The sequence below is a fragment of the Pseudonaja textilis genome, chromosome Z (genome assembly GCF_049901715.1).
Source record: "Pseudonaja textilis isolate UNSWEBS1 chromosome Z, rPseTex1.2, whole genome shotgun sequence".
Lineage (NCBI taxonomy): Eukaryota > Metazoa > Chordata > Lepidosauria > Squamata > Elapidae > Pseudonaja > Pseudonaja textilis.
In genome coordinates this window covers 98,533,801-98,547,790 of record NC_142008.1, presented here as the reverse complement: position 1 = coordinate 98,547,790, position 13,990 = coordinate 98,533,801, and the positions used below count along the sequence as shown (strand labels likewise).

Genomic DNA, 13,990 nt, shown 5'->3' with positions numbered 1-13,990 from the left:
TAACAACTGCCGCTTAACAACTGTGGCAAGAAAAGTTGTAAAATGGGGAAAAACTCACTTAACAAATGTTTCACTTAGTAACAGAAATGTTGAGGTCAATTGTGGTCATAAGTTGAGGACTACCTATATATGAATGACTCTATGAAACCAGATTTGTTAATAAGGTCTCTGCCAAAGATTGTAGTTAAGTACCAGTAGTATAAAATAGTGACCAAGTTCTAAAGCAGGGGTGTCAAATTCGTGGCATCATGTTGTTGTCATACGTATATCACAATTTTTTCCTTCGCTAAACCAGGGATGGGTGTGGCCAGGGTGTGATCGCGAGTTTGACACTCCAGTTCTAAAGAATTGGAATTTCTTAGTACTTTGTAAAAAAAGATAATTATATTCTTGAAAGACCTCTGTTGAAATCCATTACCACAGAGACAATACCCTGGTAAAAACATTTAACTGCTATAACAAGGAATTTTACTACTTTAATTTTTCCACAGGGCTGAGGATCTCTGATAAGATTTTAACAACAGCTATTAGGAACGCAGAGGGAGTGGGTTTCATATAATAGTTAAAAGTACCAGGCTTGGAACAAGGAAGATGATGAGTTCTAGTTCTACCTTAGGTATAAAGCAATTAGATGGCCTTGGCCAGTCACTATCTCTCAGCCCCACAAAGAAGCCAATGGCAAACCATTTCTGAAATCTTCCAAGAGAACTACAAGGACTGGTTCAACCAGTCACCGGGAGTCAAGACTGACTCGAAAGCATCAAAAAATAAGATAAAAATAGAAGCATCAGTAGTAGAACATTTTACTCTGTCAGCCACCATTTTTGGAACAGAAAGTCCCTGGCACCTTGTCTGCTATGCTACTTTGTGGAGATCCCTTGAGCGGTACTTTATCTTCCAAATAACCTGATCAGGCAATATAATGGCACAATCACAGTTTATTTCATCCTATAAATCTGTTGGCTCTTGTGCACTGAAAGGGCATAACTCGGTGATAGAGTATTATCAGCCTCGGTTATCAAAAATCTGTGGTTCAGATCTCAGTAACCCCATATCGGGCCAAGAAAGGGCTGTTTGAAAATCTTGGACAGCTGTTGCCACTCAAAGTTGGCTATACTATCCTAAAAACATCAATGGTCTTACTCGGTTTAGGCAGCTATTCCTATGTGCTTAATCTATCCCTGAGGCATTGCTGGAGGATCTCTTAAAACTGTCAATGCAGTACTGACTCCATAGCCATGTTCCTTTGCCAGCTGTGGCCCTTTTAGCATACAGATATGGGATTTTTTTCCTCCACTTTTGTTCTTGTCTGTTTTCTTTTAAAAGCTTTTGTCTTGCTTTCCTTTTTCCGGATTATTCTCCCTCTATTTTGCTTCTTTAGCTAATTCCATCTCCTATCAAGCTAATTTTGTGTTGTTTTTATGGTTGCTGTTGTAGTTATTATTAATAAAATAGCCTGCTTAAGAGCAAAGACACATCCATTGGAATCTTATATATGGATAAAAGAATTCAATCCTTGATGATTCAACCCATTCACTCCAGCATATTCTATCTCTAGATTCAATGTCTCTAAAAGTTGAGCTAAAATTTGGGTGAAATTAAAAATAAAACAAAAGATACAGTAGACAATGCCTGAAATAGTAAAGATATGCTTGAAACTACTACAGATATTCATAACAGCTAATAACATATGTAACACTAAGCTCTTATACAAAAAAGACTTTATAAACCTGAAAATATCACATGAGCACACACACATATCCTTTTTTCTACTTCTATATTTTAACATAAAATTTTAAAATATGCAATTCAGGCAACATAGTTTTAATATAACATAGTCCATTTTATGCAAATTTTTATTTTATTCATGTAATTAATGAGGAATTTGTCTTCAATTTCCATTGCTAGCACATATGAGATATCCCACTGGAAATTGTAGAAACTGAAATGAAATCAATTAAGTTTTTCAACTGGTTGCATAGGAGTCAGAAGAATATGACACCTAAATTTAATTCAAACTTGCAGTGTTTTATCAATGTAACACACTGCAAGTTTGAATTAAATTTAGGTGTCATATTCTTCTGACTCCTATGCAACCAGTTGTAATTTAGTTGTAATTTAGAAATGTTATTTGAAATATGTGCGCGTGCACACACACACATTTCAAAGATAATATGCTTTCATATTAAAAACTTACAAAGAGGTCCCAAGGTGTGCTACAAGAACAAGGAGTTATTTTAAGTTGCTACAAGATTCTTCACTATTACTATTTGAAACATGACTATGTTATGCATACTGGCATTATGGATACCAGAGCTAAATGTTTTAAGCACCTGGGTACCAATGCTAACTGTCTGCATGTTTTTATGCAGTATGTATGCATTGACTGGAAGCCGTATGTTGCTGTAATCATTGTAATTAGATCAGAGTGGTAATCGCTTCAAATAAATTATTCTAGTGACAAAAGCTATGGCCTTGAATATTAGCATTTTTTTAAAAAAATGTAAAGTAGCGTACATACTGAAATCTTCCTATTTACTATGTACAAAATTTTGGAATTTAGTTATTCTACATCTTCAGAAAATTGATTAGTTACTATCCTACTGAAAATCATTAGGGTTTAATCTATTATTAACCCAAGTAATTCCCTTCAGTAAGTCCTACACATTTCAGTAGAGCTTACTGTGGATTAATTGGGTATATATATTCAGTACTTTATGTGCTATATTTAGTTGTAGTTTTTACAAAATTTTGTAAGCTAAAAACAATACAATCACCTCTGATATAGAGGGAAGATGGTTTGTCTAAGTCTATCATAACACTAGCAGGATTTGAGGTGAAGAAATCTTTATCAGTGGCTCATATCACTAAGCCATTATCCACGCCAATTCTTATTTTAGATCTTTTCTGAAGTTCAAGTTCTCATAACTCACCTCTGAAGATGATTACTGTTATTATTTCACTAATGGGGAACAGCAAATTTGAAACATATTGCAGGAGTGCAATTTCACAGGATTGCAACTTGCAATTTTTCAAGACAATTTGGATCTCAGGAATTATATTTATTCATTTAATTCTCCAGTCTAGCCTTGGCAATGCTCTAACTTGATAAATGGATTTCAGCACAAGGTAGAATATGAAAAATATGCTTTAATTCTACCAGTCTTTAATACTTGCACAAGCAATTTGTTCACATACAGATATTAATATATCTAAATAGCTTAACACAAGAACCACTATCCCTTAGATAAAGTTGTTTATTTTGTTAAATTTATATCCCACTTTCCTTCAGGAATTCAAGGCATTGCATATACCGTTGTTTTATTTATTTATTTCTCCATAACAACCTTGTGATTGGACTGAGATAGAGTAAATGGCCCAAAGTCATGAACCTCTACTTTTTCTCACACTGCAATTTTTTTTAATCAAATGTAGTACCTGACGTAACTGAAAATTTCTTCAAAGTGGAAGTCATTTACACAAGATTTTCTAAAATTGGGATCTTATATATTTTCTCTTATGCTTGGATTTTCAAAAGTGAATGTATAGTTTTCATTATTCTTCTGTAAACTAAGTACTGATTGCAACAACAAAAATCCAATTTCTGAGGTAAAAATTTAACTCTATTCCTTTTTTATTTTGCAAACCTAAACAGTTTTTAGTAGTGAAAAAATTCTGTTTTAACTAGATGAAACAGGTTGCAACTTCCTACTTCCTTCCCTTGACACTCTAAAATTATAAAAATTCAGCAAGATTGCAATTTCACATGCAATTATCTTCTGAGTAAACATCAACACGATTGCACTTCAAATATCTATACAATATAACTCAACATTTTGATTAGAGATATATTTCTGTTAATTGTCAAACGTAGTGTGTACAACATCTGAGGGCTCAGGACTACAGCACTCTAACGCAGGGATGTCAAACTCACATTGTCATGGCGGCATTATGTGATGTATTGGGACTTTTTTCCCCTTCACTAAACCGGGCGTAGCCAGCACGTGATGCATCTGGCCAGTAGGCCAGGATTTGACAGCCTGCTCTAACGAAAGTCAACTAATAATCCTGGGAAATCACCAGATAGGACACAATCAACTCTTTCTGAACTTGTTTTGGTTTTAGGGAGACTTTAAAGGTATGTGTGGGTGAACCTCTCAAAGGCAAACTTGTCTTAATTCTCTTGTTAACCTCTCCCAGATAAAAATTAAGCCTTTTTGCCAGTGAATTCCTCTGGCAGAATCTTGATTGCTGCATGTGATCTATAGGATGTCAATCCTTAACCTAAAGGAATAAAAAAGCAAGGGTTTTTTTTCCTGTGAGGTTTCTTTTATGCGGATTTATTATGCCTAAAGCATGGGAATATAAGTACATATCCAGTAATGGCATAACATATGAATCATGCATTATCCCAAACAGAATGAGGTTACATTTCTATACCAGGAACTTGTGTTTCTGAGATGTCTTTGATCATATGTTCTCATATCTATGGTTCCATGTTGGTTGCGTAACAGTGGAATTATTTTGAGAGTTCATTATTTATTTCTGAACAGCAATGGGAAGTGAGTATTCAGCTGTTCCTCAAATTCTTTGAATTGAAATCAATTCATAATACATACATGCAAAGTCAACATATAATTTTTATCTTGCTTGCTTGCTCTTATTTAAAGTTTATTACTACATGCAAACCTAGTTGATAAACTGGGCTTATTTCTTACTGATACAAAGAGATACCAATAAATTTTCCAATGGTTTCTACAGATAGCAAAACAGAAAATTATAGAATAATATATTTTAACTTTTTAAAAATTCTTTTAGCATCAAGAAGATATTTCATCTTTTGCTAAGGCTATTATGGTTGATGCTAACAAGTATCATTTTAATTTTTTTAACTGAAAGACAATGAACATAAACTAAAATAAAGAAAATAATGTAAATTGTTGTAAATCATTGTAAATCTGCAGACATTTACAATGGAATATTGATGGCATAATCTGAACAGGTTAATAAAGTATATCTTTATTTTTTGTACAACCAGATACTACCAACTTCAATTGAAACTATGAAGGATTACACAAACATCCATCAAAATATTTCATCCTCCCTTTTTACAGAAGCTTGAATATTTATATTCATCTTTAAAATGCTCAGTGGTACTTATCTGGTAAGACATAGCAGTCCAGATAGGACATAATATTTTTTTTAACTTAACATAAATGAGTAGATACATAAGATGTACATACATGTCTTTTAATATACATGTCTTTTAATATATAAATGTCCTTCTTAAATGATCCTTTTAGCTCTGTCATGATGGGACCCAGACTCTTTGAAAAGAATGGAAGGCACAGGGCAACTTAATTATTCACTAAATTATATAACATTTTATCAATAGGAAGTATCAGCATACAAACAAACACACACATCCTGATTTTAAAAATCCTTTGGTAACAAGATTTAAAACCATACCTATTTCTAATTTGCTAGAAAACATGCTTCTGAAACATTTCTTTTACTTCAGTTCTTAAAGATTTATTCTGTTTAGGGTAATTTCTTCCAATCCTCTTATTTGGAATATTTGCTTGATGGATTCACTTAATTTCCCCTCCTCTTATTTTTTTTTACCCATTCTTATTTGTTCTCCTCCTCCCCAACCTCTCTCTAATTCTATCCACTTCAATCTTTTCAGAGGGAGACAACCCCGCCCCTAACCTCCAAACATTTCTTAACATTCTTGAGTTCTTAAAACATCTCTGAGGTTGTTTTAATTAACTCTTTCCTTCACTAACAGAATTTTGCTGCTTTTTAAAGAGGCAAAATTACAAATTTTCTCCAACTTTTTTTCTTTCAATAAAGAGAAAACATTCCTAACACAAATAATATCTCCCCACCCCTAAATCTATACATATTCAAGTGGCAAATTAAAGCACTTTCTTGGAAGAAGTTCTTTTCAATCAATGCAACTTTTTTAAAATAAATTAAGATTGAGAATAATTATCATTACCTAAAAGTTATTTTTAAAATGCAAAACATTTACCTCAAAAAGCATTTGTTAGCTAATTATGCTGGATGTATGATCTCAAATTTGTTTCTTTTGATGGATGGCATACAATACAAATCAAACTGTACTTTTCAAGAGCCAGTTCAATAAAATGAAGGAAGGGTTTTGAAAAAAAAATTCAATACTAGTGAAGATAAATTTTAAGATATATATTAAATGCCTTTTTTTCAATTTTTTGCATCTGATTTAATAAAAATTTAAGCTAACCAAGACTATCCTCCTTAGACAACCTGAATTTCTCATTGTCTAATTCAGCTTTCTCCAACCTGCACTTACTGGATATGGTGAACTAAAACACTCTGCCTGCATGAATCATGGTAGAAGGGGATTCTGGGAACTACAGTTCAAAGCATCTGGAAACAGTTTGAACAGGGCTCAAGAATGCTGAACATGTTTTTTTAAATGAAATAAGCAGAGTGTGATTTATTTTATTTTGATAACTTGGAAGATATATAGCACTATTCCTAGATATTTCATTACCTAAATTACTGGAAACATTTATAAATTTTGATAAGTGATAAAAAATATACCTCATTAGCTACATTATTATTGAGACTATTATAACATTCTGAATTAACTAGTTCCTCTTCTGGTTATCATTCCAAACAGGAAAATCAAGTCCCAAGACAAGTTGAAAAAGACACAGACAGACACGAAACTCAATCTAGCAATCCAGAAGAATCAACAATCTATTTTTATAAGAATTAAATATAAATTTTCTTGAAAGAAATCATTACGTATTTCATTACGATATTTGAACACAACATTCAAAATATATCAAAGAAATCTATCAACAACATATAGCATATAGTAAATGATATGGTCTAAAATTTTGGGCAGATTTTAAAATCTTGAACACAACCATTATAATTAGTGAGTAGAATGTGGTAATATTAGTCTGGAAAATTATTATTTTTTTTGAAAAATATCTTTTATATATTTAGAAGCATTGAAGATAATTCACTCGGTACACAATTCTTCAATAGATTTAATTTACATACATTGGTTGATTTCAGCATTATGTAAGAATCAATCATCTCTCAGAATCATCTATAATCTATACAAATGTTTTGTAAAAAATTATTAAGGAGTAAAAGTTCCTTTTCTTGAACTACCAATCCCCCCACAATATTTCTTAAGTTTTTTTCACTGTGGAATTGGCTTCTTGAATACATTTGTCTTAGACACACTTTAACACTCTACATACTCTGTATATCAACCTACAAAGACTGTTTACAAACATTACTGTTCATCCATTATACAAAATCCACTGTACTGGTCCAATAAATTAATCAAACAGCTTTTAGGACTCTTGCAATGTTTCAGAATATGTAATATTTTTTAAGTCTTCCAGCAATACATTCTATATAAGGTTTGGAAGTCCAAGAAGTATGAGAATCAGTGTGAACACAAGAGCAGGAAATTGTGATGTCAATCATGCACAAAAATAATCCTTTGAATTACATGAACAGGCAGCTACCCTTCCCTCCCATTAGATTCTTCTTAAAAAAAAGAATCACAATTCTTTTTCTTCTTTTACAAGAATCACAAATATAAATATACTTTACATTTTATGTTCAATTTTTAGGATTGATATGACGAAGGATTAATTGCAACTTTTCTCTGAAGGAAAAAGATATTTCCTATAACTTATTTTTGAAAGATTCTAAAATAAAGCCAGATAAGCAATAGAATGAAAAGATCAAAAATGTATAAAATGCAATATTTATAATAAAAACATACATAAAACATACATACACAAAAATACGAAGTATTTACAGAAATAAGTACAAAGCAAGTATTTTTTACATTCAAAATTGGGCCAATAAATTTCTAATTTGCTCAATTTTAACAAGAATTTAAAACTAAAAAGATTGATTTTTTTAAAAAAACCATAGCACAAGGAAGTCATGTCATGTTGAAATTAGTATAAGTAACATTGAAATTTAATCCAAAGAACTATACTTTTAGTGTTAATGAAGAATAATAACATATCTGTATGTAATTGTTTCTTTAATGAAGCCAAAGTAATTTGGGGTGAAAAGGAATAAACAAGCAGTTTAAGAATTTTAAAAATGTGTTTGTTTTTCAAGTAATTTTGTTCTGGAGTGTAAAACAAAAATGTAAAATACATTCTTCTTGCAACTTAGCTTTATTTATACCAGCTTAGCATTTTTAACACATTTTATCTTCTCTGTTGTATTTCAACATAGATAAATTCAAAGAAAACACCTTTTACCTTTGTTTTTTAGGGACTGAGTGTTCAATCTCGAGTTGTTTCCCATGCAACTCCACTTTGCCTAAAAACACAAGTTTGCTTTTTTTAAAAAAAAATGTATACTGAAAAAGAAGGATAGCAATGGTTATATGTAACTCAACTTCTGCTCCTTCCCTCTACTCTCCATGTTTTAATTCAACCAAGAAGGAGATTCAGGTGCATTTTATCATAAAAACTCCTTGTTTGACATTCCTATCTTTCTACTCTTAATTTTAAAAAAATGGATTTCAAATGGAAAATATATGATAAAAAAAACCAAACACATCTTATTCAAAGGGCAATAATTTAACTCATTTTAACACATTAAAAGATCTGGTTCACCAGGAAAAGGAGGAAACAAACAGGAATTGTAAGGCCTGTTCCTACGTCCAACTTGCTTGGTTTTCAAGATAATTCATATCCTCTTTTCATTTTTTTTTTAAAGAAGATAAATGAAAACATTCAGTTGAGAAAAGTGACATTAAAAAGGCCCAGAACTCTGATGTGGTATTTTAAATAGGGAACAAAACATCTGGTCTCAGCAAAAGTCAACATTAGGTTTGCTCTGCTAGTTCCCTCTGCTTCTCTTGTCTCAAATCTCTAAACAGCATGGCGACCTTCAGGCTAATACACCCATCACATGCCCCAGGAAACCCCTGTTTAAATCAAAATGGCCAAAGTCCAACACCTCCCCTCCTTTTTCCCCACTTCCCACCCTGAAGTACCACACACGCTTAACAAGCAAAAATACAACACTGGGTTGCTTGATAAATCCCAAATGGCATTGAAAGAACGTGGAATGGGACAGCGTTGATCCCAGAGAAGATATTAAAGTGATGGAGAGTTTTGTTTATCTGTTAAGAGATGGCTAATTTGGAGGGAAGAAATGGGGAGGGGGGTTTCTGAAGGGGGGGAAAACATCACCCATTCCCCTACATACAGACACATGGAATATTAATTCAAATTTTGCCAAATGAAAATTTGTTTATAGGAAAGGCCTGATTTATGTAATATCCTAGTAGTAGAAGAAGAATAGGGGTACTTAGTGAGGAGGACATTTTGGCTGAATAATAAAAACAAGAGCCCTCTAGAAAGCTATGGAAGTTGATAGGAAATTGTAGGCCCACAAGTTAAAATATTCGCCACCTAGTTCAATACTCACGGAGGAAAGTGGGAGGGGGAAATCGAAGGGGTACCCCCCTCCTAGTGGATGAGGGTAAAATACGAAACGAAAGTAACTTTCATTGATGACTACAGAGAGCTAAAGAAAGAAAGGGCGGAAGCGCGAGTACGAGCAAAGTGTGGCTGCCTGGTCGCATCTTTGAACACCACGTTTTACGAGTCTTTGCACATATAAAAAGAGCCGGCCCGCTAGTATTTGCAGTTCTGAGTGGCAATATACATTTTATAAAACTATGCGGGGTTGCTCCTTTTTTTGCAAAGCAACTGTTCATTCCAAAATCTCCAAGGTTTCCAAAGGAAAGGAGGAAAAAGAGATGAAAAAGACAGAACGAGCGAGCGATAAATCCATTGGCTTACCAGAAAAAGTTTCGATGGCTTTCATAGCCCATTGCTCATCTGGGCAGTCGACAAAGGCGTAGCCAGACTTCACCAAGAACTGGCCAGAGAAGGATATTTTGTGGTCGTTGAAGACTTTCTCCAGATCCGCCGGAGTCACGTTCTCGTTGAGGTTTCCAATATACAGCTTGTTCATGGCTGATGCGTTTTGCACAAAATGTTGGGTAGGTCCAAAACGGGAATGAGTCACGGGAGGTGGGAGGGAAAGAAGAAAATAACTCACATACACCGGGTGTGGGAGAGAGGGAGACGACTGGGCTTTCCGAAACTTTTAACAATTGCTTTATATTTTAAAAGTCTCTTATTCTACGTTGAGGGGCCTAGGAAAGTAAGAAAAACCAGCTATTTTGGTTGTGGGAAGGAAAAGGGGAGGGGGATGTTCCCTGTTTTGTATAATCAATGGGGACGGTTGATTTGGATGCAAGTTCGTATGGCGGGCTAGGGAAAATGGCTCTTTTTTTTTCCAGTGGCCCCCCAACTCCTTTTGAGTCGCAACTCATGTGTGTCGCACACGCGCGCGCACATACACACACACACGCACACCGAGAGAAAGAGGCAAAGGACGTCTCCGACTGTGAGGCAGGACTTAGCGCCGCCCCTAAATAAAATCGACCTGGAAAAATGAGTGAAAATGTTTGCAAGAGGAAGCCACGTGGTGGAGCCAAAAAAGGGGCGGGGCACCCTTTATACACATAGAATACTCCTGTTCCGAGGCATGTTATCTTTTCTCAGTATTACTGAGGTTTTTTTTTATTTACAGTTTCCGTTGGTTCTGTGAAGATAGACTTTTTTCCGCTTTTTCCAATCGACCGCATTTCTTCAGCGAAGCGCAGCTATAAGGACGCTAATTCTGGGTTTCCTCTCCCTGCCGGGAGGGCCATAACCCAACCCCCATCGCAGACCCCTCCTCCTGTTTTCCTGGCCTGCTCTCCCACCCTCCCCCCAACTTCTTTGAATGAGATTTTCTGGGTGTAAACTTAATCGGAGTTCTTCCCTAGAAAGGAAAGAGCGAAAGGACTGAAAGGTGACGCTCAGTGTGTGGGCGCACCAGACCTGGACTTCCAGTTGCCGTTTTTCAGGCTTTGGATCACGTTTGTGAGACGGGATTTTAAAAAGTTGGGATTGGCCAAACACAATCGTGGGAATGGATGACGCGGGACAAAGGGGTATGTGAAGGTGTGCCTCCTCTACCGATGTAAATTGAGAGGTGCGAATCTTCAAGAACTAAAACCAGCACACTTGGAACTTGCGGTATAGGAAAAAAGAGCTTGAGTGCCCATAAACATATTTGCTTACAAGTTGATCTTTATTTACGCGTGCCACCGCTTCAGTGTTGACCACAAGGAAAGGTAGAAAAGCGTTTCCACTTTTGGATAGTTGTAAATGCCTATACAATTGCCGCGCGAAAGCAAGCAAGAAGATAACAGTCGAAGTTATTTCCGTACCGGCACGCCACGGTGTTTTTTTACAACCACAAGGCGGTATCTTAAAACCAGTCCGTCCCCGTCCCTGCCCCCCCAATCAAGGACGGTTTGGCTCGAGGACTCCTTTTCGCCTCTTAAAATGGGAGAGATGGGAATTCTTGCTCTCCCACTCCTTTCACCGGAATGGATGAAGAAAAAAAACCCGCTAGACTCGCCCTATACCTTGTTTCTTACGACCGTCCAGTTTATCCGCACCTTAAATTTGTAGGGCGAGATGACTAACTGGTTGGTTTCTTGCTTCATCAACTCTTTACTCCCCGAACTAACAATACAAATACTTTAAAAGGAAGTGGGGGGATGACAAGAAAGGGGCACGGGCTTCCGAGATAGGCGCACAAATATTCGCTTGGTTCCACGAATGAACATTTGTAAAAAAATCTTATTTATTCCTCCACCAACCAAAAGGGTGGAGAGGGAAGCCGCTTCCGCTTAAACCTTGTCTCGCGCGAGGCAACATGTGCACCTTGTCTCCCCCACCCCACCCCCTTGAAGCGCCCGTCCATATGCCTTCTTTGGGGGAGGAGGCGAGTCCGGTTATTGAAAAGGGCGCTTTGGTTGACACAGAAAGGGGAGGGCTGCGCAGAGCCGTCTTATTGATCCGTGAGTCGGAGAAAGGAAAATGTATCGTCCGCCTAAAAACATTTTGAGTTCAGCTTGGAATCTATCATCCAGTCGGAGAGCACGCCTGTCCCATTTTGTGTAATGGTTCAAGAGGTTTTAAAAGACTAACGTTTAGCGTTCCGGTACAATAACTTACGAAGAAAGTCCCGTGAATTCATTCTACCTTTCTATGCAGGTAGAAAAATCGCGCGGCTTTTCTTTCTTAGGCGAGCTGAAGGAAGCTTGCAAGATGCAGGCAGAACAAGGACGCTTTTCTGAATAGGAAGCGGGGGACAAAGGGGAAGATGGTGGATGCAACCCTCCTAGTCGCTACCCCACCCCCAGCCTCACTTTTAATGCTCTTCCATCTTCCCAAGGAGGAGGGGATGGAATGAAAGGATTTAGTCACGGCAATAGCTAAGTTGCCTCTGAAGAGACGCCAACTGTCCCTCAGCAACGTGGGTGCCTGCCATTATCAAGCAGAGATGGAAATCTTTAAAGCATGCCAGTCACAACCCACCAATCTAGGGACTGGCAGGGGGAGGGGCGGGAAAGGGAAATGGCAAGGGGGGGATGGGGAGCTTGCATCGTCGGAATGTGCTGGCCCTTTAAATGGCTGCCGTGTGAATGTCAGCGTGCATGCTGTCTTCCATAAACCGGCTAGAGTAAAACTTTCGTTTGGATTCTTGATTTGCACAGGACTTATGAATGGAAGACCTGAGTCCTTGTAGTGAACTCGCAGTGAGGTTGCCGGAGGTTGTTTTGTTTTGTTTTGTTTAAACGCAAAATATGACTAACCAAAAATCCCATTACAGCTATTGAGTGTGAAAAGGTGGCCAGGAAAGATCGATTTTCTAATTGAACTAGAAATTTGATCTACACAGAACAGCAGTCTTGAAATTCCGTTCTGCTTTTAGAAATGCGAATTGGGGCTCCTAAAATGGTAGCGATCAGGGGCTTTGATCTTTTTAAGTCTTCCGAAGAGATTGGATGAATAAAATTCATAGTAATGGGGATGTAGACAGAGATAATTCTTAAACGGCAGGTAGAAAAATCTACGTAAAATCTTTTTTAGGTTAAGGTCCACAAATGAATTCGAACTTTTTTGCAAATGTGAATGCAACTTAATAAGCCCTTCTTTGATTATTTAAGAAAGATTCCATAATTATTAAACTACTTTTATTAAAACTCCCCCTAAAATTTATGTCCTAAATTTCACTTTAAAAATATCAAACCATGCAAAAACTAACAAGTGTTTACAGAAATATTTAAAACTAGTAACTTCTTTAAAAAAACAGTCTGAAGGTAGTTTAAAATTATTTTTTATAATTTAAATAAATATATTTGAATATCAAAGTTGAATTCATTTCCCAAACCAATTTATCTTCTCAGTAAAAATCTTAAAATAATTTTCTGACAGATTTTTTCTTCCCTTGAGGTATAGGTGCTTGCAATTGAAGAGAAGTTTTATTCTTTTATGCTTTTTGGTTTTTAAGATTGAATAAGCAAGGTGCCCTGAATAACTTTTGTGAACTTATAGTCTTTTAAAACATCAGATTTTAAACATATGCCTGCAAAAATAGCACACCTAACATTTTGTAATTTCAATGACTTGTTTATAGATGATAATACTGAATTTATTTTTTTCATAATATAATTGTTTCAACTTTTAAAAGTGTGTATCTACTTATAAATGTGAAAAGGGAATTTCAGGAAGGCAGTAGGGTCACAAAAAAACAGGAAAAGCCCAAGGGGAACATCAGGTCAGCCAGAAAACAAACTTACATAGGAAAAGGAATCAAATAAAAAGTATTAAAGAATCCCTATAGACAAAAGCCTAAGTAATTAAGAAAACTAGGCAAATAGAAAAAGGAAACAAAAGATATTTTAGAAAACCCTTACAAACACAGGACATACCAAATAAGCAAAACAAACAGACAAAAGACACAAAATATAAATTACAAAAGGGACAGACAGGAGATTGCCACAGAACAAATATGAAAAACTATC

General features: G+C 35.7%; 2 protein-coding genes across 4 annotated transcripts in view; one reads left to right on the top strand and one right to left on the bottom strand.

Moving 5' to 3' along the window:
* The window catches only part of IGF2BP1 (insulin like growth factor 2 mRNA binding protein 1), a 96,251-nt gene extending 86,219 nt beyond the window's left edge, over nucleotides 1-10,032 (bottom strand). For 2 of the 3 annotated variants that reach the window (XM_026710936.2, XM_087917386.1), the window contains exons 1-2: nucleotides 9,858-10,032; nucleotides 8,301-8,361 (exon numbers count right to left, since the gene is read on the bottom strand). In XM_026710936.2, the coding sequence (XP_026566721.1) occupies nucleotides 8,301-8,361; nucleotides 9,858-10,032 (236 nt within the window). Of the gene's footprint in view, nucleotides 1-8,300; nucleotides 8,362-9,480; nucleotides 9,550-9,857 lie in introns of those variants that run through there. The other variant, XM_087917387.1, reaches the window with a different exon arrangement.
* Nucleotides 9,922-13,990, top strand: part of GIP (gastric inhibitory polypeptide) — a 29,912-nt gene continuing 25,843 nt past the window's right edge. The window contains exon 1 of the mRNA XM_087917208.1: nucleotides 9,922-10,060. Within this exon, the coding sequence (XP_087773334.1) occupies nucleotides 10,038-10,060 (23 nt within the window). The 5' untranslated portion in view covers nucleotides 9,922-10,037. The remainder of the gene's footprint in view (nucleotides 10,061-13,990) is intronic.